This window comes from Lycorma delicatula, chromosome 8 (genome assembly GCF_047948215.1).
Source record: "Lycorma delicatula isolate Av1 chromosome 8, ASM4794821v1, whole genome shotgun sequence".
NCBI lineage: Eukaryota > Metazoa > Arthropoda > Insecta > Hemiptera > Fulgoridae > Lycorma > Lycorma delicatula.
Window position 1 is genome coordinate 97,101,511 of NC_134462.1, and position 25,356 is coordinate 97,126,866.

At 29.1% G+C, this 25,356-nt stretch overlaps 1 protein-coding gene across 1 annotated transcript in view; it reads right to left on the reverse strand.

Annotated features, from left to right (window-relative positions):
• Positions 1 to 1,363: 1,363 nt before the first annotated feature.
• The window catches only part of LOC142329564 (uncharacterized), a 103,288-nt gene continuing 79,295 nt past the window's right edge, over positions 1,364 to 25,356 (reverse strand). The window contains exon 3 of the mRNA XM_075374244.1: positions 1,364 to 8,418. Coding sequence (XP_075230359.1) covers positions 7,099 to 8,418 — 1,320 coding nt within the window. The 3' untranslated portion in view covers positions 1,364 to 7,098. The remainder of the gene's footprint in view (positions 8,419 to 25,356) is intronic.

Genomic DNA, 25,356 nt, shown 5'->3' on the forward strand with positions numbered 1-25,356 from the left:
TCAATGACTTTTTTACAAAATGTCTTTGGTGAACAAATCATTTTTAGGTGTTTGTGGCCTGCACAATCGCCCAATCTGACTCCCCCAGATTACTTTCTATGGGGGGGGGGGAGTCAGCGAAATAAGCAATACGATGAACTGAAAACAGCATACTCATGAGACATTCCAATACATCAGCTGGTTAAAGAGTTTGAAAACAAATTGATATGTATGCAGTGTTGTATTTATGTTAGAGAAGGTAATTTTCAACACTATTCCGATTATTGTGATATTTTTTTATATAAAATAATGAAGTAAAAATACAAAGTAACAATTAAGAAAGTTTTGTCATTACACTTCCATAATTTCAGTGCACAGCAACTTTCCAAACTTACTGTATATGAGTAATTTGATAGACTGTAAACTTTTACAATTAAACTGTTTTTTTTTTGCAAAACTTTTACAGACCGAGTTAAATCTATACAATACACCAGATAAGAAAAAGCTTTATATGTGAAGAATTATATCTTACTAACCACTGGTTGGAGAAGACTTAATTTTATATCCCAGTAACGCTTGTTTTCTTTTGCATTATTGTTTAGAGTTTCAGTTTATTTGAAGAAAATTTACAGACAAAAAAGTTAATGTGTGGCAATTTGTTTGTTTCTCTTCATGATAGTGTGGATTTGCAATTTTTTTAAATTAATTTTTTAAAAGATTAAATGAAAAATTAATAAGATATAAAAAATAAGTTCCATTAAAATAACAAAATAAAAAAGTTAAAAACAGCTGCAATTTCAGTTCCTATTTAAAGACTAGGAAATCTTTTTCCTTTGGACCTTATATTTTTACAACCCTATACAATTACAGTTTTATAATTTCAGTTAACAGTAAGATGTTAAAAGTGGTTGTGAAGAAAAATAGAAGTTCAATTAAAACTGAAAGCAGAAATACAGTCGCTTAACATAAGTGTAGAATATAATGCAGACTTTGTACTTGCCTTCAGAGCTGTGTTGATGTGAAACGACCATATCCTTCTCTTGTTTCTTAAATGTTTTGCTTATTACTTTACATTTCACATTTATAGTACTATTTGTGCAACATGATAAAGAATCTTTCAATAAATATGTTTCTTAGTATTTTGAACATTATTCCTTACAAAACTAGGAATATGCAAGTATACATTATATACCATCTAAATGCATGTTGGTATATTTTTAGCATACAGAATGATCAGTGATGCATACCATAGCATTGACAAAATGTCATCGCAGAGCACAGTTTTTTTTTATTCATAAGTAAAATTTGCTATTAGGATTGCAGTAAAGAATAAATAAAAAATCATAATCCATTAATTTTAAATTTATTTTACACCAAATTTATTTCTATTCTATGGAATGACAACTTTCAAATTATATTTTTGTAGTTTTTATTAATATTATTTTCAAATTTTAATGGTTTCTAATTTCATTATTACCTTAATTTATACCTTTTTTTAAGTTTTATTTTAAATTCTGCTAACATCATAATATATAAGTTTTTTACATTATATAACAAATATTTGATTAAGATACAAGATAAATTATGGTTCTTTAGAGTATAGTATTATAAATACTACTTACATATTTAATTCAAATAAAATGATATAAAAAAATTATTTAAAAGTTTAACAATAGCTACATTATATTAACAGTAATTTTATTAAAATCCTAATATTAATATTTATAATTCTCAATAGAAACAGATTTAATTAGAACTGATATGATGAAGAGCCTCATTTAAAATTCTATTTTGTAAAGCATTAATTTAATTTTTTTAAAAATGCAATCGTTTTAATTAGTTATTATTTTTATGTTTTGATATTGCAATCTATAGATATGCACATGTATGTCTATTTGCAGCATATTTTTTTTATTCCAAACCATGAAATTTTGCTCAGTATACCCTTTAATTGAGTATGAACCAGGATTGTTCAGGTATTCATATGTATGTACATGTATTTAGGAGATCTAGCAGTATTCTCTATACCTCAGCCCTTGCTCAGTCTTTTCATGGCACTGTCAGACAGGAAGGAGTCTCTGAACTTCTCTTTAAGTAAAACTGCATTTGCCAAAACACATAATGTCAAGTAACAGTTCTTAAAGGTTTCCATATGGTTAACACAGATCCAGTGAGCATTTATCGTAAACTATTGAACACCACTAAGAAGAAGGGATAGAGAATTCATAGAAAAAGTGGACAATAAAAAAGAACAATCTGCCCCAAAGAGATGAGACTAAAGAATCATATCTATCTTGCACTCACTCCCTCAGGAGATTGTGAAATCTTTAAAAAGATGATCTTTGCATTGAAAGTACAAATTCAAACTCTCTTAAGAAAATACTATAAAACTTTAATAAAAAATACAAAATATTTTTTAAAGACACCTGGTATCTTGTTTTTTGTAAGACACCAGCTACTGAATATTTTGTAAGACATAATGATTTATATTTTCTAAGATACGTAACTTTTGTGCAAAAAATTAACTTCAATAAATAGCAAAATTGAATAAATATTATAAGTGAAACAATTTTTGCAAGAAAAGTATAAAAAAACTCTGTAGTTAAAAGAAAGACCTTAAAACAACTGTGCAAAGTTTCCCTGCTGAAATTTAATTGTGTCCTAAGGTAATGGGTCAAAGTTAGAAAAGATAACATTTCCGAGATACAAGGTACCAGGGTGCCATTAACAGAGTAAAGAATCTGTTCTTATAAATATGCTTCTTATAAACGATATTTTATATACTAAAAGTGATTAGATTTTGATCAGTTTGATATAATTGAGAAACATTTTAACAATATATAACTTACAGTAGTAAATTTTCTTATAAATATCCTTTTATAAGTTTTTCAGTATAAACAAAGGAACTAATAGCAATAAATGTTTTCACATTAAAGAGAATTAAATTAACTTGCATTTTTTTTTTAAATTTAATAATCTTAATTTTGGCAAACTATAATTAATTATAAAAAAATATATATTACACTTATATATACAGTCGACACAGTATTGTTTATTTGTACTTAAAATATAATATCTTTGGATATTTTTACTAGATTATAGCTACTAAAATTATTATAACTACTATAATAATTATTATTTACAAAAACATTACAATAATTTAAAATAAGTAACTCACATAAATTATAGTAGAATTATGTTTGTATCGCATTAAAAATCAAATCGTACCCTTCAATCAATTATGTTATAAAAGTTACAGTTCATTTAAGCAGCATTAATACAGCTAATAAATTGAATCTCTAATGAAAGCTTCAAGACCAAAACTGTAATAACATATGATTTCTGTTTATTTTTATTTGATTATTTTGTAATAATTAAACCTTAATTTTTGAATGATCAGTAGAGATTGTATTAAAAACTTCTAAACATACCATTAATTTTATTTTAATTTGACCTCGGTAAAAACTTTCTTTAAAATTAAAATTTGGCTTTATGTAAAATGAAAAATTTTAAACTTCAAGAATAACCTGATAACAGTCTTTTTTTAAATTTTAATATAATTACTCTTCAATTACAAAAATAAGTAAATTTATTACTTTAATATAGGTTTATTTATCAATCGCTCAGTGTCTAGCTATTATCGAGTTTATTATTTAAATTTTAAATAAAGAGACAACCTAAAAAATAAACAACAGACAACCTAAAACTCATATATTTCTTTGTCAATGTCATCGTAAAAACAAAATGTAAAATTTTTTTAATATGATGACCTAAAGAATATATTAAAATCATACAATTTTTGTCATTATCACTATTCAAGTAAACTTTTTAAAGGCTTTAGGGCCATCTACTAATTGCATAACGTGAAAGGGAGAAGGGAGTAGGGATTTTAATAAGATCTTACTTTACATTATATATCGTTTGTTTATAAAAATATATTTTTTGTATTAAAAAAAACATCTGTCAGTATATTACTTCACAATTTCCTATTTTATTCAGTAGGAAAAATTGTTAGAGAGTAGATTTTTTATGTTGTATTATTTACTTGTAAAGTTAGTATAAAACATGGAACATTTTTTTTAGTTTTAACCAATTCAAGAATGAAAATGTTCATGTATTACATTACAGTAAATAGTTGAAAAGGTTGAAATAGTTCTTTTATTAAAAATATGTCTTTGCTGCTTTTTTTAATTTGATTTTCTTAAACTAAATATTAGATAAGATTGTGTGGGAAGGAGGGCTTCTAAAATCTGATATATCACGCTTGATTTAGGGGCTCCAAAAATCATAGTATTATTTTTTTTATAGTTTTAGTTTACGGTCAGTTTCTTAATATTTTGTTTACAATGCATTTCTATGAAAATGTTTTAGTTATTTTATTCATTAACAGTTTCTAAAAACCTTTTTAATTATTTTACTTCAGATATGACAAAATTTACCATTGAATGCTAATGATTGAATAATGTAATAATAATTGAAGCTATCTGATGAACAAACTTGCATAAGTAATAAATCGGTTCATTTAAATAATTTCATATTTGGTTAAATCATGCTGGAAACGATATTAAATGAAAAGTATAAATTATAGATTCAAAAAAAATTCTGAAATGAAAAATACCTCCTGCATTATACTTATGAAATGAATTTGTAACAATTTTCTAGTTTATAGTGCCATTGTAATTTCTTAAATACCTGGTCGTGCATTTTGCCACAGCTGCTCAAATAAAACCGTATCAACACAATATATTCGTACAATTATTAAATCTCACTGCCATCTTTAATACAGGATTTCACAATGTAAATATTCATTCTAGATAATCATACTTCAAATTTAACTATTTAATAGCTCCTTTTTTATGCAATATTTTATTATAGTGAGATCACGTATACAATATTTCATTTAAATAATTTTTTTCTTAAATTACAGTTTGAAAATCAGTAATACTTTTGTTAATATATACTTAATATTATAACTGTAATACTATAATTTTTATTAATATTATGTTATAACAATACTGGATGGTGTAAAAGCAATTTCAAATGGTCACCACATTGTTTCTATTCTTTTATTAATATTATTAAAAACTTTTTGTAGTTTGCAATATTATTAATTTAAAGCATTGTGTGAAAAATATATTTTTTAATGCACATATATTATTCACTTTTTAGTTATAAAACTCCCACAATTAATCCTCTGCTGAAATGTTAAATATTTAATGTTTTAAAACTACCAAGCAGAAATTAATTTACGGTAAACTTATCAATTATTAAAAATACTATTTTAAAAGTTTTTAAAAGAAATATATTCGTATAATTACACATTTAAAACGCTTAACAAAATGATCAATGTTTTATTTTGTAAATAGCAATAGTCATGTACATAATGGTTTATAACCATTTGGTTATGACAAGAAACTGATTTTATAGTTACAGATTGTTATTTGTGAAACAATATATTGTATTTTTAAAAATGATGGTGTCACATCAAAAGCTACTTGAAAAAAGAGTTTTTTGTTAGTAAAATTGTGAAATCATTTTCTGCTTACTTGATTTTTTAAACTCATATTAACTGTCGATTTACTGGTTAATTTTTTTTAATGACTGTTAACTATATTGATTGATTTTGTTAAACTTTTTGTTTGCTAACCTCACACTTCTTCAGATTCTATTAATTGTGAAGATTGAATCGGTCAGTGTTGTATATAATGTTTATATCTTTTTAGATATATAATGTAGTACTATAATTTATACAATAGGACTAATGACAGCAGTTACTCTTTAGAGTACATCCCATTTTAATAACCCTCTTCTTAAAATTTTTTTTTTTAGTATTATTGGATCCATATATTTTGCATTCTAAAATTACAAAACAGAAATACATTTTATAAACATATTGAACCCTAAAATAAAGCGATTCTTATAATATTATGAACCATTAAATTAAGGTAGATTGATTTTAATTGAATATGCATAAAGGAATAGATGTTCAAATGGCAAAGGTAGGTTGGATGCCTTTGTTGTATGATGACTATAGGACAACATACTGTTTGGAATTACCCAGAGTTGTGCATTTATTAGTCTATTACAAAGTATAACATGATTCACTGATAGTAGTGTTCTTATGGCACAATACTGAATGGCATAGATTTATTTTAAACGGAAAGATTCACTCTTAAGAATAAATTTGAGTAAGACTGAATCAAAGATAATTAAACATGATAGAAAAAGGATAAGGATAAGATAATAAAAAGGTAAAACTACAAAGGATGGACGAAGCATAACATATATCAAAAGCAAATTGATTTTAAAGCAGAGAGCTTTCATTCAGAAAAGAAATCTGTATCAAATACAGATAGAGAATTAGAATGATATCTTGAAAATATTTGTGTATAATATAGATAGTAGTGCTTTATGGTAATAAAACAGATGATAGAGAAATCAGGAAGTTAATTAATTAATACAGTGATTTAGCCCAACTAGTGACACCATCATTTTGTTTGCTACAAAACAAAATGAGGTTGTTTAATGAGCAACATTGCTGTCAAATAAACAGACCAATGCCATTCCATACTTCAGGTGCTTTACAGGCTTCACAATCTTAGATTGAGACATTGTAAAGAAAAAAAATTAATTTACTCATTGTAGTAACATTCTATAGCCTTTTTATTATCCTTTTCTTAGAATTGACACGTGTAAGACATCTGAGTATTAAGAACATAAAATCGAAAAAATTTATTTTTTTAAGCCTATGATCTTTTAAATTCATTTTTTAATTGATACTCCAAATATAATGAATTAATCTTTTTTGTGCAGACTCCTCTCTCTTTCTCTCATGACACGTAAACATCCAGATTAAGCCTACTGAATAAATATAGTGTATATTAGGAGGAAAGTGAAATTTTAATACGTTATTAGATATTTTGTCATTACTGATTCATTATAAATGAATTTCATACTCCCCTTTATACAATTAATCATTAATTTGTATTATATATTATGATTTATAAACAATGTGGTACCAACAGATAATATTACATGAAAGATTAATTAATAACATTAATATTAACTAACTATTCATTATGTAACACCTTGTAAACAAAAATTTAAGCCTTTACTATTTCAATTATTATATTTATGCGGAGGAACATATTCAACAATAGGTTCAGCTTGTTCAACTATAACATGTAATTCAGTCTCACGATATGTTTTACCTTCTGGTACAATCATTATTGGATTCTTATTACCGCCTTTATATGACAGTTTATTATCTCCATTGGTTGTCGGTACATTAATATATCTTTTCATTTTATTTCTAAATATTAAAATAATTAAACCGATTGTTACAAGAATTATTATAATAATTATTGAAATCATTATAATGTATCTTTTGTAATTTGTTTCTTGGCAATTTGTTTTTTGATAGTGCTTTATAGTCGTCATTTCTTTATTATTACTAGTTATTTTACAATTAATTAGACTAGATATTTCTGGTATTTGTTGTATTATATAACTTAGATCATTTTTATCATTATTCTTAACATAATACGATAGTAATGAATTTTTTGTTATCCATATTTTTATATCATTACATGTGCATTGCTTCAGTACCTTGAATTGTTCTATTCTCGGTTTAAAATTAGTTACATTAAATGTAAATGGGTAATCTTCAAACGATAATACAGAATTATTTATAAATGTAAAATCTTGTTTACCTTCTTCCATTAAATAATGAGTATCTACATTGATTTCTGAAATCGAATTACTCATAACATCTATAATTACATTATTTTGAAATATGACTGAACCTTTTGTATTTATATTAAATGCTCCTTTTTCTAATCGATTGATGATGTTATTCAGTAACCTAAATATTTGCATTCCAAAAGCTTTTATCGCTGTACTTCTTATTACGTCAAATTGAACATTTTCAAAACGCAATTCGTTTGTTACCTCTACATCGACGAGCGATCTGGTCGGCAGTATCGGTAAATGACTGTTATATATAATTAATGAGTTTAACGAAAACTTTTTAAATGCCTGTGGCTGTATGTTGTTAATAACTGTATCGATTATATCAATACGTTCCACATTTATTAACGATGCAAATGAAAAAACTTGTACGTCTTCGATAGTGCAGTTTTTAATCGTTATCGTATGTATCATTCCTCTGAATGTATAACTCGGTATTTCTTCGATCGTCGTATTTAAAATATTTATTTTGATCCCAGGGTGTAATTTAAATTCATCTGTCGGATGATGCCAATTGAACGAATGTTCATCCAGATCTAAATTATTTATATTTGACAGATTAATTGTTTGTAACCCTGTTAATGTACTTAATGAATTTTCTGTTATGTGTACATTATCACAATTCTTTATTGTTATTGAACTCATTGTTCTCGGTATTTGTCCTTGACCAGTTTTCTGGATTAACAATTCCTGTAAACAAACAAAAATTTTTTTTGTAAATTAAAATCTTAATTATTAGTACATTTAAAAAAAAAAACATTATTTTCTACAGTTATTAAATAGAGTGAAAATAAGTAACTGTAAATAAAACTCTTGTTCAGTTAAACTGATAGCTAGTCACTTTAACAAGTATGCAAAAATTTAATTATAGTTATTTTAAATGCACAGTCATAGTTGAGAAATATATTAGATCAGGGATAATAAATAAGGTAGATGGTTTTTTTCTTAAAAGTATAATTTTCTGGGTAATAATTTATTGCACTGGTTAAAGAAGAAACAGCTGTATTGTAAAAAAATTATGCTCTGTATATTTATATTATATTGCACTCTGAAGTAATTATTAATGACTATATGGTTGGGCAAATGAAGAAAGTCATTAAGGGAGGTTTTTGTACCATTTTTTAGAATTTTAAAAAGCACTTAGGTTAATGCTTCATGTCTTCACCAGTCTTATCTAGCAGTTTACTGAATGGAAATTTGAAATTTTATTTGTATTTAAGTACTTACTGTAATTTTTTTGTCTATTATTATGTTAACTACAGATGGTACTCAAATGTAGACATTCTACAGCTACAGTTTTTTTTTAAAACTAGGGATGAATTTTCAGTAAGAGAAAAACACTAAATCTAACTAATGGAGATTTTGAACCCAGAACTTTCTGAATGAAAGACACATACACTACCACTCTTACAGAAGTGGATGGAATAGTGAATGTATGTATGTATACATACATTGTGGAATAGTGAATATGTAATAGTGTGTGTGTGCGTGTACACACTTTTCTGGCTGTTTATGTATAGCCAGTTAAACAAAACTTCTTTGTCATAATTCTTTTCCAAGACATTTTTTTAGCCTTTATTTCTATTTAAATATGGTTAGGCATAAAAAATTAGTGCCCACAGAACGCTATATGCATAAACACAAAAGTGAGAAACCTACATCATTATAAGGATAAGTAAAGAAGGCACAAATACAAGAGACTGCTACTGAATGTTGGCTAACATTTTCCAGAATGGATGAATTCACCCACCAGGTTGGTCTAGTGGTGAACTAGTCTTCCCAAATCAGCTGATTTGGAAGTCGAGAGTTCCAGCGTTCAAGTCCTAGTAAAGCCAGTTATTTTTACACGGATTTGAATACTAGATCGTGGATACCAGTGTTCTTTGGCGGTTGGGTTTCAATTAACCACACATCTCAGGAATGGTCGAACTGAGAATGTACAAGACTACACTTCATTTACACTCATACATATCATCCTCTGAAGTATTATCTAAACTGTAGTTACTGGAGGCTAAACGGGAAAAAGAAAAAAAAAAAGATGGATGAATAATTAATTTCATATTAATTTTTTACCTCAAGTTTATCAACTAATTTTGTGCAACAATACTTGGAATAACACAAGAACATCAGATTTTGTATGTATTATTATGTTCATAATAATACATCAAGCATTATTTTCACATCAAGCATCTGTGAAAATAATGTAATATATATATATATGTATGTATATATTTATTAAGAGTGTATCACAAAGTTCTCCCAGGACTTGCATAACCTATTATACTCATGAAAATAATGGATTAGTTCATATAAACTTACATCCTAAAATGCTTCGTTTGCGAGTTAGACTAATGAAAAATTTCACTCAAATTTTAGCTACCCCGGTGAAATGAGGTTGTATTGAAATTTTTAGGACGTTAATTAAGGGGCAGAATTAGTGATTTCTTATGGTTTTTAACCTGGAAAATCGAATAAAATAGATCCTAGAACCATATGTGCAATATTTTTTTTTTGAGAAATCTGGAGTGAAAACCAAGAAATTGGGATAAAACACCCTGTTTTTTATGTTTGACACAGTGTAACTTTGCTAAATGGGTAATAAACAAATAAAACTTTTAAGCAAAACTTGTTGAAAATTTAATTCTTAATGTAATTGTGTGGGATAGGTTGATTAAATTGAAGAAAAGTTAGAAAAATTCAAATTGTATGAAGAAACAGTACGTTACTACATTTGTCAGAAAAGTAATTTTTTTTTTGGTGATGTGAAAAATTTGTAAAAACAGAATTTATTGTTGAAAACTAAAAAAAACTAGAAATTACAGAATAGTTGTAAAATAAAAATTACTTAGACAATATTATTTTTATTAATACAGAAATACAATAAATTATTTAAATAATTATTATTTCAAAGTTGATAGTAAAATAACAACAGTTAATCAACAATGCGCAATACCATATTATTAGTGTTTAAATCATTCTGTAAGGTACATTAATTATACTGGGTACTGTGAATGCTGTGTGCTGTTATTAGTGAAGTTTTCTTTGACATTTAGTTTGATCATGATTGGTTTGTCACAGAAGTAATGCCATACTTATTTACAACAGAGGAATATGCTCTGAAAAAATGAATATGGATTTCATTTTGGGTTTGTGTAATAGTAATGCTACAGAAAAGATTTCTGCTGCAGTAGAATATGAAATATGTTTTCCGAATCACAGGATTCCAGATCCCAAAACAATTAGCACGACTTTTTACAGTCTTTGAGAAACAGGTTCACGACCTAATTCGTACTAGCTCTGAAGCGGATGTAGTTTTGCACTCGATGGTTTAGAGGACACAAACAAAACAAGTTTTAAACTTATCATAAACAACCCGTTCAACACATACACCCAGGAGACCCTCCTTGCTTGGAGTTCTGCAACTGATGAAATACAAATCGAAATCGACAATTCTACAAATATGTTTTGTTTCTCAACAAGCCAAATTCTTCTTGAGGTGATGTGAACTTATGCAATGAGTACACATGGGCAGAAGTAAATCCTCATGAAATTGTGGAAAGTAATTTTCAACAGTGATTTAGTGTAGGTGTATGGTGTGGCCTTCTTCACAATCAGCTGTTTGGACCGTTCATATTACCTGGCCATTTAAATGCTGAAGTCTACTAACACTTTCCTCAAGAAGAATTTGCACAACTGCTTGAAGATGTTCTAGTACTGCGATGCAAAGTACACTTCCAGCATGATGGCACACTTCCCCACTTCTCCTGTGCTGTTTCCACTCACTTAAATCATATTTCCCTGAGAAATGGATTGGTCATGGAGGTTCACATTCTTGGCTGCCAAGATCACCTGATCTAACACTGTTAGATTTTTGTGTCTGGGGATGGATGAAAAATATTATATACAAAAGAAAAATACATTCTCATGAGGAGTTAATTGTCCACATTATGGATGCGGCTGAACAACTTAGGACAGGCCTGAGAAACTGAAAAGAATAATAAAAGCAATACAGAAGCATGCCAAGAAATGTTTGAAAATGGCGGGATCATTTTTTAAAGTTAATGCATTTTGATCTGTGTACTGTTTCTAGATAAAAATCAAATTTTTTTAACTTTTCTTTGTTTTATTCAATTTATCTTACACCAATTTGTTAAGAATTAAATTCTCTACAAGTTTTGTGTTTATTACCCATTTAACAATGTTATTGTACATAATGTTATTGTATTAAGCATAAAAAACACTGTTTTTTACCCCAATTTTTGGTTCTATTTCCAGATTTCTTAAAAAACTATTTCATATGTGATTCTGGGACCTATTTTATTCAATTTTCAAGTCAAAAACTGTTAGAAATCTCTGCCCCTTAATTAACATCCTAAAAATTTCAGTGCGATGTCATTTCACCAGGATAGCTGGAATCGAAGCAAAATCTCTCACTATCTCCCAAATGAAGCATTTTTATTTTTATATGTTATTTTCACAAGTAGAATATGTTTTGAAAGTTCTGAGAGAACTTCATGTTACTTCTGTATATATATATATATATATATATATTCGTATTGGTTTTTTAGCTAATGTATGTTTGAAATTATTTTGAAAAAATTCATAACATAGCCATAACTGTGCAGCCAAAAGCTGCAAAATAAAAAAATAATTATTGAAAATGGTCCATTTGGTGAAGAATAGCCTGGAAAATAGACTCATTAAAATGCATGTAAAATTGAGAACCCCTTCCTGTTTTTGATATTGGTTAATAAATACATCATTATATATTGATTTTTATTTCACTTAAAAAAAAACTGACAGTTATGGAAAGTACGCTTACTAATATTTAGTGGCACTTTCATAGACGTTTACAAGTATATTCAAATATAAAAATAAATAAATCCTGTCTAGTAGAGAGCAATTATATAATATTTAGAAAAAGTATTAGCCAAATATGTATATAATTTGATAATGACAAAATTAATTTGTAACATTAATGAACAGTATTTATTATATTTTATGTCAAGAGGGCTTTCACATTTTTGTCGTCATCAAATAATAGATAAAATGTGATGTCATAATTTAATAACTTCTAAGTTTTGTAATATGATATCATGTACGTTTGTTATATTTTTGGGAGTGTTCCATTATTTATTAACACATTATCTTCTCTCACCTGAGCAAACACAAAACAAAACCAAAACACTCATAATGGTGAACTAAGTGCTTCTTTTCTTGGTATTGTGTAACATAAAATAAATGAAAGCCCTACCTGTTTATTCTAAACAAATAATTAGGCAATACTTTTTCAAATACTTATATTTAATTTATATACATGTTTCATAATGCTCTGTTTTAATCAAATTGTACCATATTTTAAGTGATTGAAAATAATTAGTAAGTAGTTTTGTTTTATCTTAAATTTAAATGTCAGTAAAATCACAGATTTTTTGATTTTTTTAGCCTAATTTATTAACAAAACCATTAAGAGAATTACTTAATATAGCTGAGACAAGAATTTGTTTTTAAAATTAGAATTTTATAAAGTATTACACTAGAAAAATATAAACATGCATCTTAAAAAAGATAGTTATGTTTTTTTTTAAGAAAATATGTTTTATAGGTTACTCAAACTTTTGTAGGTTACTCAAATTTGTAAGCCAAGATCCTCATACAGTCTGTAATTATAAAGACCCAAATAACAAAATCTGTAAAGAAATTACAGTTTTCTTTTATAATTTATTTTAAATAGTATTTTTTCAGATGCAGTTTATGCACTATGGGAGCTGGAAATCGTGGTGGGGTTCTTAAATTTCTTAAAATAGAAAAAACATAAAATTTGTGTTATAACTAATGAATTTCATATATATTTTTAGTATGTATCTCCCTGATGATTGATGTATACATAATTCACGGAGTATACTTTAATCTGATTAACAATCTCAATACGTTGCATTTTTAACTCTTAATTGAGGTCACTAGTTTCGTGTTCTCATTTATTTAATGTTTATAGAACAGTTTCAGAGAATATTGAATTGACCAAGATGCACTCAACTAATTTAGTATGCATCAATTTGTGGAAAAAATATATGCAGCAGGTGTTGATTAAAGCACAGTACTTTTTATATCGGTAAAAAACTAACTTTTTAAAATTTTTTTTGTATATTTCTTGAACTTAGGATACTATATTCAGAAATGAATTCAAAAAGTTTTATAATTTTTTTAGTTTTTCTTTAAATATCTGATGATTTCTTTCTAAAGATTATGGCAAAGTTAGGTAGACAGGATGATTTAGAACACTGTTATTTTAGTTATTCAAATATATCAATACTAATCTTAGTCTGTATGAAACACATTGTTCTAAATACAGGATCTCCATTTTTTTAGTCAACTTTTAATAACTGTTTCCCATGCGTGTGTGTGTGTGATTATTGGATGTTTCGAAGTATGGTATGTTGAGTGGGAATGTATATGTTTACAAAAGGTGTGTACTATTTACAGTGATAAAACTAAGTAAACTAATAAAGTTGTAATAAATAACATAATAGAAAGCACCTGTAGTTTACACTGTTACATACATTTCAAAGAACAATAAATTATATAACACGTCATATATATTATTCATTTGTATATTTTATAAAGTAAAAGATATACACACAATTAAAAATGAAAATTAAATAAATCTAAAATTCAACATCAATTATTTATTATTTATGTTTAATTCTAATTTCATAATAACTGTATTTTTTATGTAAATTATAAAAGATTTTTCACTGTTAATAAAAAACTGTAAAAGTTAATTTTATACTAAAACACACATCTTAAAGCTAACAAACACACAGAATTTAAAATGGATCTTTTGCCGAACAGAGAAAAGTCTGGTTAAATTTTAAGCACTGTAGTTTATCGGTCTTAACTATATTGCTGATGTAATTAAGAGAAAATTAGTCTCAATTTTTAATAGTAAATTTTGTCTGCTGAATTGCATTTTATAACAAAATTTGAAGGAAAAATTATATATTTATTGAAAAATTAATTTTTTTATTATAAATTACAGAATTATAAAATATTTAAAAAAATAAATAATAATAATAGACTTTTTATGATAAGTTCATTATATCCCGTTTACCTATTTGCAGATGATAAATTATACGAAGTTAGTCCTTAAGTAGGTTAATTATCTCCTTTGTCTTGTGTCTTTCTTACTCAGCAGGTTTTATGCAGATTGGATTGATTATTCTAATTCCATTTCTGAAATTAGCTGGAATCTTCTTTATTGGAGCTAAGCAGGTAAATGACCTGGTAAGCCTGTGGAACTATCCTAGGACTCTATTCCTATCTGGAGATTACACAGAAAACCAAACTAATGCCTGAACTGCCTACCAAATAAAACAAGAGCTCCAATTCAAGTTTGTAATCAATCAGTATATGTTTTCATCTGTATAAATCGTTAGGTTTACATGATTTATCAATAATTAAATGTTGCAAAAAGGTTTATTGAAGCTACTCTCATTTTTGAGAGAGACTCTCATTTTTTTTTGAGAGTAAATCTTTCTAGTTAGCTAAAATTAAACCAATTTATAATAATACTAAAAAAATCTGAAGTCAGTCGTTTAAGCTGAGTTGTATGCAATACTCATGGCCCTTCATCAAATGACGGATAGTTTCTCTCATATTTTGGCATTCTGTTATTCAATAATTGCTCTTCAAGCACTGTCTGCTGTCACACATCCATGCACCTATTTCATTCAACAGTTGTCATAAATCATACATCAATATTGTATTGTAGTCGTGTAGGAATCCAAAGCAATTAACAAGTCAGCGTAGCTACAGTAAGAATCCTTAGAATCTTAAACCTTTTTGGAGTTTGTGATTTACTTTGATTATACCTACTGTACTAAGTGTTGGTTGAAGGGAGAATGTGTTATTGCCTGTTATGAATTATATGATGTTATACATAAGCAGTGAGTTTATTAGCCTAGAAATTATCATGTCAGAGTGTGACTGTGAAGCTTTCTTCTTTTGTTATTTACAATCACGGTACATCAGCTTAATGCATTGATTTTCCTTTTGTTTTGTGACATGCTGTATTATGTCCTGTAGATACTGTGTAATACAGTACAACTATACAATATAGTATAACTATGTGCATATATAGTTTATTATATTAAATATTTATTTAATTAAATATACTTTATAATTCTATCTTCGGTTCATAACTAGCGTTTTAAATTAATAAATTTTAACAGATTTTTTACACCCATTTTGGTTTTCATTCTTTAAGATTCCTTTATAACACCCTTAATATAATGTATTTTTAAGATACTATTGTTTGTAAATTATTTTGTCTTTTTATTACTTTTTTCCTTTTTTGGTTTCTGCAAGATTAATCTACTTTAGTAAATCAAGTTAATAAGCTTTCTTTTTTTGTAGTATTTTTATGGTAGAAATATTTTGATTGATTATCTGCTCAAATAAAAATGAAATAAAAAAATTATAAATAATATTACATCGATCATTCTTTCACTTTATGTTGCGTCGACAGCATGTAGTAGGTCCAGATCAGAAAGAGTACTCACTCTGAACGTCTAAATTTCTCCTGACAGCTCAGATAAAACAGTTATAAACTCTATCCTCTGTTTTAATAAAGAAAGAACTACAGACTTAGTGGACATAAGGACAGAAAGAATGTGTTTAGGTCTCTTTTATTTCGGTTAGAAGAGAAGAAGTTTTGGGAAAGTTTGTATATATATTTCTTAGTAAATTATCTGATTAAAATTAGAAGATTTAGATCATTTTTTTTTTCAATTCTGTAAAAGCTGCTTGCTATTTTTTTTTTTTACTCCAGTGAATTTTCTTCCTATATTAAAGTTACATTTCTGTAACATTAATTTTTTTGAGATCAGGTCAATGTTGAATGTTATCATTGCATGTGCACACTCATACACAACTATAACTGCTGGATAGCCAAGCTTTGTTATAGTGCCTTTGATATGCCCTGCAATTTAGATTAATTTTTAAAACTGAATTAAGTAATAGCAGTGGTGATACATTGATAGAATTTTATTTGTTAGTTGCTATTTTGTGTAATACTGATGACCTAATTAATAAAAAAATTAATCTCTGCATTACATTATAATAGTTGTCCATCAATAAATAATTGGTTTAATGCAATTCTATTATCAAAACAGAGATAAAATAATTAATAACAGAGAGAGAGAGAGAGAGAGTAAAGTAATCTCCCTCTCAGGAGAGATTATTAAAATAAAAGTTATCAGTTATTCGTTTGGGTCAGTTTAGGTTACATGTACTTACAATTGAATTACAGAATTAAAAATTTGTTGGAGTAGAATATTTTTAAATTGGAGCCATGTTTGCTGATAATAAATTGTTTATTTTTTTTTGTAAGTTATAAAATTTTAATTAATAATACTAGCAATATTATTCTGGGTATAATTTCTAATTTATTACTCAAAAGGAAACCGTTGGTCAAAATGAAAAAAATTGAAAAAAATTTTTGATTTTTATCGTTTTTATTTTGATTTGCTGTGAAATACGTTTAATTTTTGTGCTCTTTTAAAATAATTTTATTACTATAAGTATTTTTATTAAATAAATTCATGGCAATTAAATAAAACAGAACGTATTTTTGCCTAATCAAATCGATACTTCCAGCTCCCTCTTTTGGTTCAAACTTCTAAAAATGATTCCTATAATATATTTGTTACAATTTTTATGATATACGTGCTTAGCAAGCGTATTAAACAATAATTATCTGTTTCCATTGAAAGTTGTTTCAAGTTAAATTTTATTTCATTGAAATGATTCGCCGAAAGAGCGTAGAGCTCGCCTATCGTTTTGTTAAAGTTTAAAAAAATATTGTTTCGTATCATGTTTGTAACAAATATTACTCCCTTCAATTTTTAACCTTAGCACCGTGATCCTCAGCCTGTAGATCATAGAATTTGTTACCGCCAAAAAAGTAAGTTAACAGTCAAAATATAAATGTATATTTATGAAAGTTATTGGAGATTTTATGGGGTTTTATTTTTGTTTGATGTTTGGGGGTTAAGTAAGGGATTAAGTAATTCAAAAAAGAAATTAGGAAATATTTTTATATCAATCTGTTTTGATGTAATTTAATCTGATAAGTTTCGTTATAAATAGATTCGAACATTTTTCCGTGATCCCAAACACCAAACATTTTTTTTATGCAATCTAAGATCTCATAAAGTGAATTTATTCCGAACTATCTTGACCAAAAAAAATTGTATTTATATATGTTGATGTTTAACGTTAATCCTTAACGTTTATCTTTTGCGAAGAGTTCATGTTCAACCTACTACCTATTATAAAAATCTTTCTTATTTATAAACGGGTTTTAGTTTAGATCAGATTAAACCGTCTGATTTATATCGATATTTTTTTTTTAATGTAAAAAACGGAAACGTACGGAAGAATTGTTTAAAATGTAAATAAAAATTGACGTTTGTAGACGATCAATAATTTTCTATGTAATCTCGACTGCAACGCAATTCGTCGTGGAAATTAATTCATATTTCAAAGTCTTTTGTACTTTTATCAAACCGCTTTATGAGTAGTTTCATCAGTCTCATAATTTTATTAAATTTTTCGTCGCCTAGAAGTTTTCCTAAACTTCCCGCTCAAATAAGTTATAATCGGATGGAACTTCTCTCAGGGCTGCACAATCGACACAGTAGAACCTCCTTTTCTAATTTCCACCGTTAAGTAATTTTTGTCATACGACAAAAAATACTTTACTAAAGGAAGATTCTCGTGTTCTTAAACGGTTCTTGTGTTCATAAATCGCAAAAATCGGCACAACGCATTCTAGGAACTTTTGATTTTCTTTTAGATATTTTAATTTTTCCAAAGATCCATCTGTTTGCGACATCCATTTTTACTTGCACCAGCCGCTGAACTCGTACATGAAGATGATTCATATTATGTAGGCTATACCGGGTACCATTATAAAAGTAATAAATGAAACAGTAGATGCCCGATACTAATGCAGCCGCTCCCGACTATTCCATGACTTTCCCTGGAGTAAAAAGCATCCCGTAATGGGCTCACTAAGAGAAGTATGGAACGAAGCGGTCGTCGGTCGCCTCCTCAGAGCTGATTATGCTATCACTTATCTTCACTTTGAACTATGAAATGCAGACGATATTCGACCCGAGTATCATTTTTTCTCTGTTCACTGGAGGTCTCGGTTTCGAATTTCGATCATACATGACGTTTTTCATACGCTACAAAATTTCCGATCGCATATTTTTACGCACAAGCTTCGAGCTTGTACAATGGATTAATTCATCGAGCAAAAAAATGTCCACCGTGTAGCTCCACAAGTAGAAATAACCGTTTAGAAGAGGTTATTATCTGCCGTTTGCGAATAGGCCACAATAGGCTCGCTCATGGATATCTAATGACTCAAAACAGATACACCGGTTTTTGTTCGCTGCGATTGCCGACAGTGAATCACATACTTGCAGGCTGGATCTGTTATGCGGTATTGTGTCGCAATTTAAACTAGGTCAGGCATGGCTAACATGCGGCCCCCGTAAAATTTTTCAATATTAGCTTTTTTTGTAAGCAATTGAATAATGGAAAATACGGAAATTTAAAAAAACTTAACGCGTCATATTAGATTTTTTTTGTTAATTTGTTGTGCTGAATTACTTACATTTATTCATAAACATCGTTTTTGTATTTAGCATTTTTTAATTTTAATATTTCGATCGGCCGTGAAAAAGTTTTCTTTCCAATTCGATCCGGGGCAAAAAACTGTTGGCCACGCCTGAACTAGGTGGTAACATGCGAAATCTTAATAATTAAATCTTTTCATCTTATATTTTACGGTTTCTTAGGGCTGTCCGTTTGTATTCATATATTTAAATTACTGTTTGTTTCATCTATTCATGCCGATTGCCGTATAACAGTTGGAAATTTTATTATTTTAATTCAGATATAAAATGCGATATGTTTGTTTATTACGATAATTATTTCGTGTCCGGGCGATGATAACGCGGAAGCGTTTTTATCGCTTAAAAAATAAACTAAAAAAAAATTTTTTACACCCGATAAACGTATCCCTTACAGTCATGAAACGATGCAGCGTACACGATGTCTCCAGTTAGCCGACCGTATATTACTTTAATAGTTTATTAAGATGAATTATTCCTGGCTCATCCACCGAATTGATAAAAATTTGTCGAAGGCTACATTAGGTTTAACATCTAGAATTTAAGGCATCCTAAATAAATTTTAAAAATATATACCGTTCGAAAAGTTTTCGAACAAAACAACATTTTTCTGAAATTTATTTTATTTTTCAACGTTCACCTTGCAGTTCGATACATTTATACCGACGACTTTCCAATTTTTTAATACCCTCAGTATAATGGGATTAGTCCAACTCTGCAAAATAAACGGTTGTCTCAGCTTTGATCACAGAGCTTTGTTCTTGGAGACGTGGGAGTGAGATTCATTATAGTGGTGAGAGAGCAGTTTTTTTTTGGCGAGTCCGAAAATTTTTACGGTGGTTTTTAAAACTTATTCATTTTATATTCGTGTATAAACTAGTCTGAAAATCTATCTGTTCTGTTTGTGGACATGAATGTGGGTGTGTTTAATGTGTGAGAAAAAAAATTATATATAAAGACAAGCAGAGGTTATCTTTAGTAATGTAAAGTTCAAGACTGTTCACACTATGTCTCCCTATTAAAGTCATATTATAAAGTTTATTGTCATACATGGTTCCTTATTGTATTTTTATCTTCTTTTTTATTAAAATACACTGCCATATCGCGTAGTCGATCCTACACACACTGGTAGTTCAGACAATTTGTCTGCTGCGACTGTTTATCCATGTTCCTCGATTTAATAATTACGCTTATTATTACGATTAAACTAATAGCATTCCTTATTAACGGTTCATCGACACCGTTTCTTAATTTAAAATACAGTCATTATCAGGATACTGTTGTCATTGTTATATCATCTAGAATATAGATGTTGGATTTTGCTGTTGAATCTTTTAATTTACGAAACCTCTTGATTTATAATATAATCCACACACGCGTTAAAGATTAGGAGTCAAGGAGGGTCACAACATCTCCCCTCGGTAAGAAGGTAATATTATCTCGCATACGAATAAAAACTTCGTCATAAATAAGATAGTTCCGTGAAAATAAAACATAAAAATTGTTTAAATTAAGATTTACTTAAAATGAAAACCGATCGAATAACAATATAGAAAAAAAAATTAATAAGAAAACTTAAAAAACACTCTTTTGAATTAATGGTTTTGATTCTAAAATTTTCTGATTTTTTGTAATATATCGAAGGGAAATCAGGCTAGAAAATGTTTGAATTTTGGATCGTACTTTTTGTAACGTAAAAAAATATGAAAATCACCGGAATATCGAAAGAAAGTGTTAATAAAAGTTTTTACTTTTTTTATAATCGTAAATGATTTATAACCGATAAACTTCATCGCTAAGTTAGAAGTTAAAGTAACTTTCAACTTTTTTCACCGGGAGAGAAATTAAATTTCAAGCTCTTTGCATATACCTGCATATACCCTTTTATTATTATACGTGTATTATTTTATACAGAAAATGAAAGGAGGAGATTTTGATAACCGTAAAAATGTTAAACCTATTTGGATTCATTCCTGGAGTGGTGGGGAAGGGCATTAACAATTTTATCTGACGTGTTTAGTTTTATTTGCTTACTAGTATTCTAAAAAATACTGCGCGATAGGAAGGTCTGTAGATGATGGAAGAGGGTAAAAGGGGGCTTTTGGTTTGCAAATATCTCAAAAGCTGTTTATTTTGTAAAACATAAAAAAACCTTTTTTAAAGTATAAAAAATGTCCTATTATTTGGTATTACTAAAAAAACGTTATATTCATTTTTTTAATTATTATAATCACCGATTATATATTTAATTTAAACAAAAAAGTCTGATGTGGACATGATATGACTTCCTTGAACGCCTATTAAATTAATATACATACTTTTTTTTGTTAAATTAAAAGTACGTAAAATTTTTATTTCATTAAAAACTTCTGATTTTTTTTTATTGTTATTATTGAATTATTATTTATTGTAAAAACCTTTTTACAATCAGATGTTAATAATTATAAATAAATAAGTATATTTAAATTAAAAAAAAGAGATGAAGTCGGATTTGAACCGATGTGCATTCCCCTTGTAAGATCCAAATATTTCATTAATTAAACGTTTATTCGGCTATAACACTGGAACTGATGAAAATAAGTACCACTTATGATATATCGTTGAAAAGCTCTCATTGAGGGCTTATTACTGCAGTTAAGAAAAAGTCCAAAATCTAAAACATTTTATACAAATATGTATATATGTAGTAGTGAAGATATGCCGGTTGAAGCACAAACTTTAATGAATTGAATTAATGAACTGTGAGCCTCTATCATTGTGTGAACTGGGTTTGAACTGAATGGTTCAAATCAATCTAATGAATAATATTACAAAAAAATTATAGAATTAAATTTACGTTAAATAAAATAAAATAATATTAAATAAATTCTATTTAACAATGGGCTTCCCTTAGGGTCTGCGTATGAGGCTAGAGTGGTGAGATGATGCGAGCACTTCAAGCGGGGCTGAACCGATCATCACCAACACCTGGTAATAAACGAGGTGCCGCTGGGGCGCTATTTTGGGAGGTGCAGTGAGATGTTCTTATATATTTCTGCAAACAATCGTCCTATTTTCAAAATTCAAACGGGGTATTTGTTAGTAGGTTTTTCTTTTTCTTTAACCACCGTTAGGTATTGCTTCAGAGGAAGAGATGAGTGGAGATTTGTAGCGTTTGTGAAAATGCTTGACCGGGATTCGAACCCGGAACCTCCGGATGAAAAGCGGAGACGCTACCACTCGCGCCACGGAGGCTGGCTTTAGTAGGTTGCATGCAATCAGGTATCCTCTTGATCTAACAGATCACGGTTATTCGGAAATGTTATATCTTCGCGACCAATATTCCGTTTTTCATTTATTAATGTGATCTGTATATTTTCATTTATGTTAATGACACATGACAAGAACAGCATGTGTTCTTGAAATATTTTTCCTCAAAAAGGTATGTAATGTATTTAGGGTGTATGTGTGTATTTTATGTATATTTGTTCCACCGTAGCAGCTCAAATACTACGAGTATATACAAAACTGTCACCCGCATGCTTCTTAATTATTATCCTGTATTAGTAATTATTTTATATTAAAGAGAAATGTTTTTTTTTTTTTGGCAGTCGTTTTTTAAATATCTATCTCTTATTGTATGCTTATCACATACATAAATATCTACTAAAACATTTTAACAGCAATTGACCGCTTCAAAATTGTTATTTTATTGTCCTACTGGTTTTATTTATATTGCGTTTTCGCATTGTTACACGACTATTATTTCATAAAATAATTATTTTTATGTATTAAGAGGGACTTTAAACACTTATTACTTATTAATTGATTTTATAATTTATAATGTTGCTCCGATCAAGGTTTTCCTTCACCCTTCCTCGCAAATGCCAGAGCATTCCTGTCTGTCCTCTGTGGAACAGCAAATTCGTGAAGTGGTGTATGTTGTGTTATTATATTATAATCCGATTAAAGTTTTTTTTTTCGTTATTACCTCTCGGAGAGAAAAGGATTAATTAATTTCTGAAATATAACAATCGCATAAAATACCGTTCATAAAAAAATATATGTTCATATATTTATTACTTCCTCGCTTATATGGAGTAACCGATGCTAAATTTGACTATCCGTAAAATTCAATTAACTGCAGCGTACGAAATAACAGCGCATGCAGTACGTTAATACATATAAAGCCGGGAACGGTCGGTACTTTAAATTCATTTCTCTGTAAAATTATCTTGCTTCGGTACGAATAAATCCACTTAAATGAAAGGATTTGCTTCTGCGTATGTTTTATACGAGCGAACTATTACATTAAATTTACTCGATCTGTTTCGAGTAGCTAGAGTGTTTTTGTTAATTATTAGCTCTGTTCGGGCTGATATTATCATCGCCCCTTTTGTTCCCTCCTTCATAATAATAATAGTTTACTATTCGTTTGCGAAAGGCAGGTCGAGACCATCAGCAACGAAAAGCAAAGCGTTTAACGGCGTTCTGCAGTCTGTTGTATTGTACAGAGAATCGGTGTTAATCGATTACATCAGAACGTCTGCCCCTTGTAAAGGGAGTAAATTTGAACTGGGTGGGTGCGGTATGTCTGAGCGAGCGAGCGTCAAGAGAATGGCGGGTGGTATTTAACGGACGTACGGCTCTTCTACTCGAAAAAGAATTTTACTGCGAGAGTTCTTTCAAATTTTACTCTGTTTTGGTCCCTTGGTCCCTGGATTTTATTTTCTAAAATCTTTTTAAAAAGATCGATAATAATTTATATATTATTTTATCGTATTGTATTTTTAGGCTTTTCATATTACGACAGATAAGAAAGGGGAACCTCGAGCTGTCACCCGCCGAACCTCGCATATACTGATGAGGCTGAAACCTTAAAATTTTCTTTATTCTTAGAAAAATTTAGCGGGTATCCAACAAAAAACAAAACCAACGAGCAGAAAGGAATCTAGGACGGATTTTGTTTACTGGTATTACTACCGCCACCTCCCCATTCGGTCACCCTAAAGCATAAGACCGAATGTCTGTGCCAAGAAGGGCTACTGAGCCTCGAACAGTTTAATTGACCAGTCTCCTAGCTAACCTATTAGCGTGATGGGAATAAGTGTGTTGCCATACACCACTAGCTATTGTGTCCCGCCGTTCACTTGTCATATATTAACTAAAATTGAGTAGGCGCACCCCGTCTATACTAAAATACATGACAATCATCAATTTAAAATTTATATCATCAAAGACAGCAATTCGCTGCCACGCCTAGGTCGCTGAGTGCCAGCAAGTACCTGTCCACCATTTACAGCGCTTGGCGCTACTAGCTAATGGCTAGCCATCTCACAAAAGTAACCTCCTACGGCAGTGCTGTAAAGAGTCTTTTCCCTTAGGAAACCACTGATGCCGGTTGAACAATGCAACTGCATCAAGGAACTTCCACAAGGTTCGACAAGGCTCACGCCACACCGACTTGCCGCTTGTGAGTGGCCAATTTTCTCCTTCACCTCTAAGTTCCAGGGCGGCCCGATTCTGCTCCCCCCAAGATCGGGGCAGCCGAACATCAAATGTTCGTTCGACTAAACCTCCCCGCAGACGCACAGCTCATCAGGCGGAACCTGGACAGATATTGTCTCAAATTAACATGGTTGGTGAGCACCTGGGCTTCCGTTGCCCTTAAAAATTAACTTGAGGCGTTCCATTCCCCCAGATCCTGTATAAATATATACAAGGATCGTCCTTAAGTCGTGGTGTTCCATTCTTGCTGTCATGCTTCCATCGCAAGGCTCTGAAGCCTTTTCCGCAGGGGAGATGGGCAACTCTTCGAAATTTAGATCCGATGCATTGTGACCACCGTTCCGCTCCGGTACTACCCCGGCTCGAAACCGCATCCCAAATACCTCGACCTCCCGACCTCTTAGCAATCTCCACATGTCTGCTGGAACTTTCACCA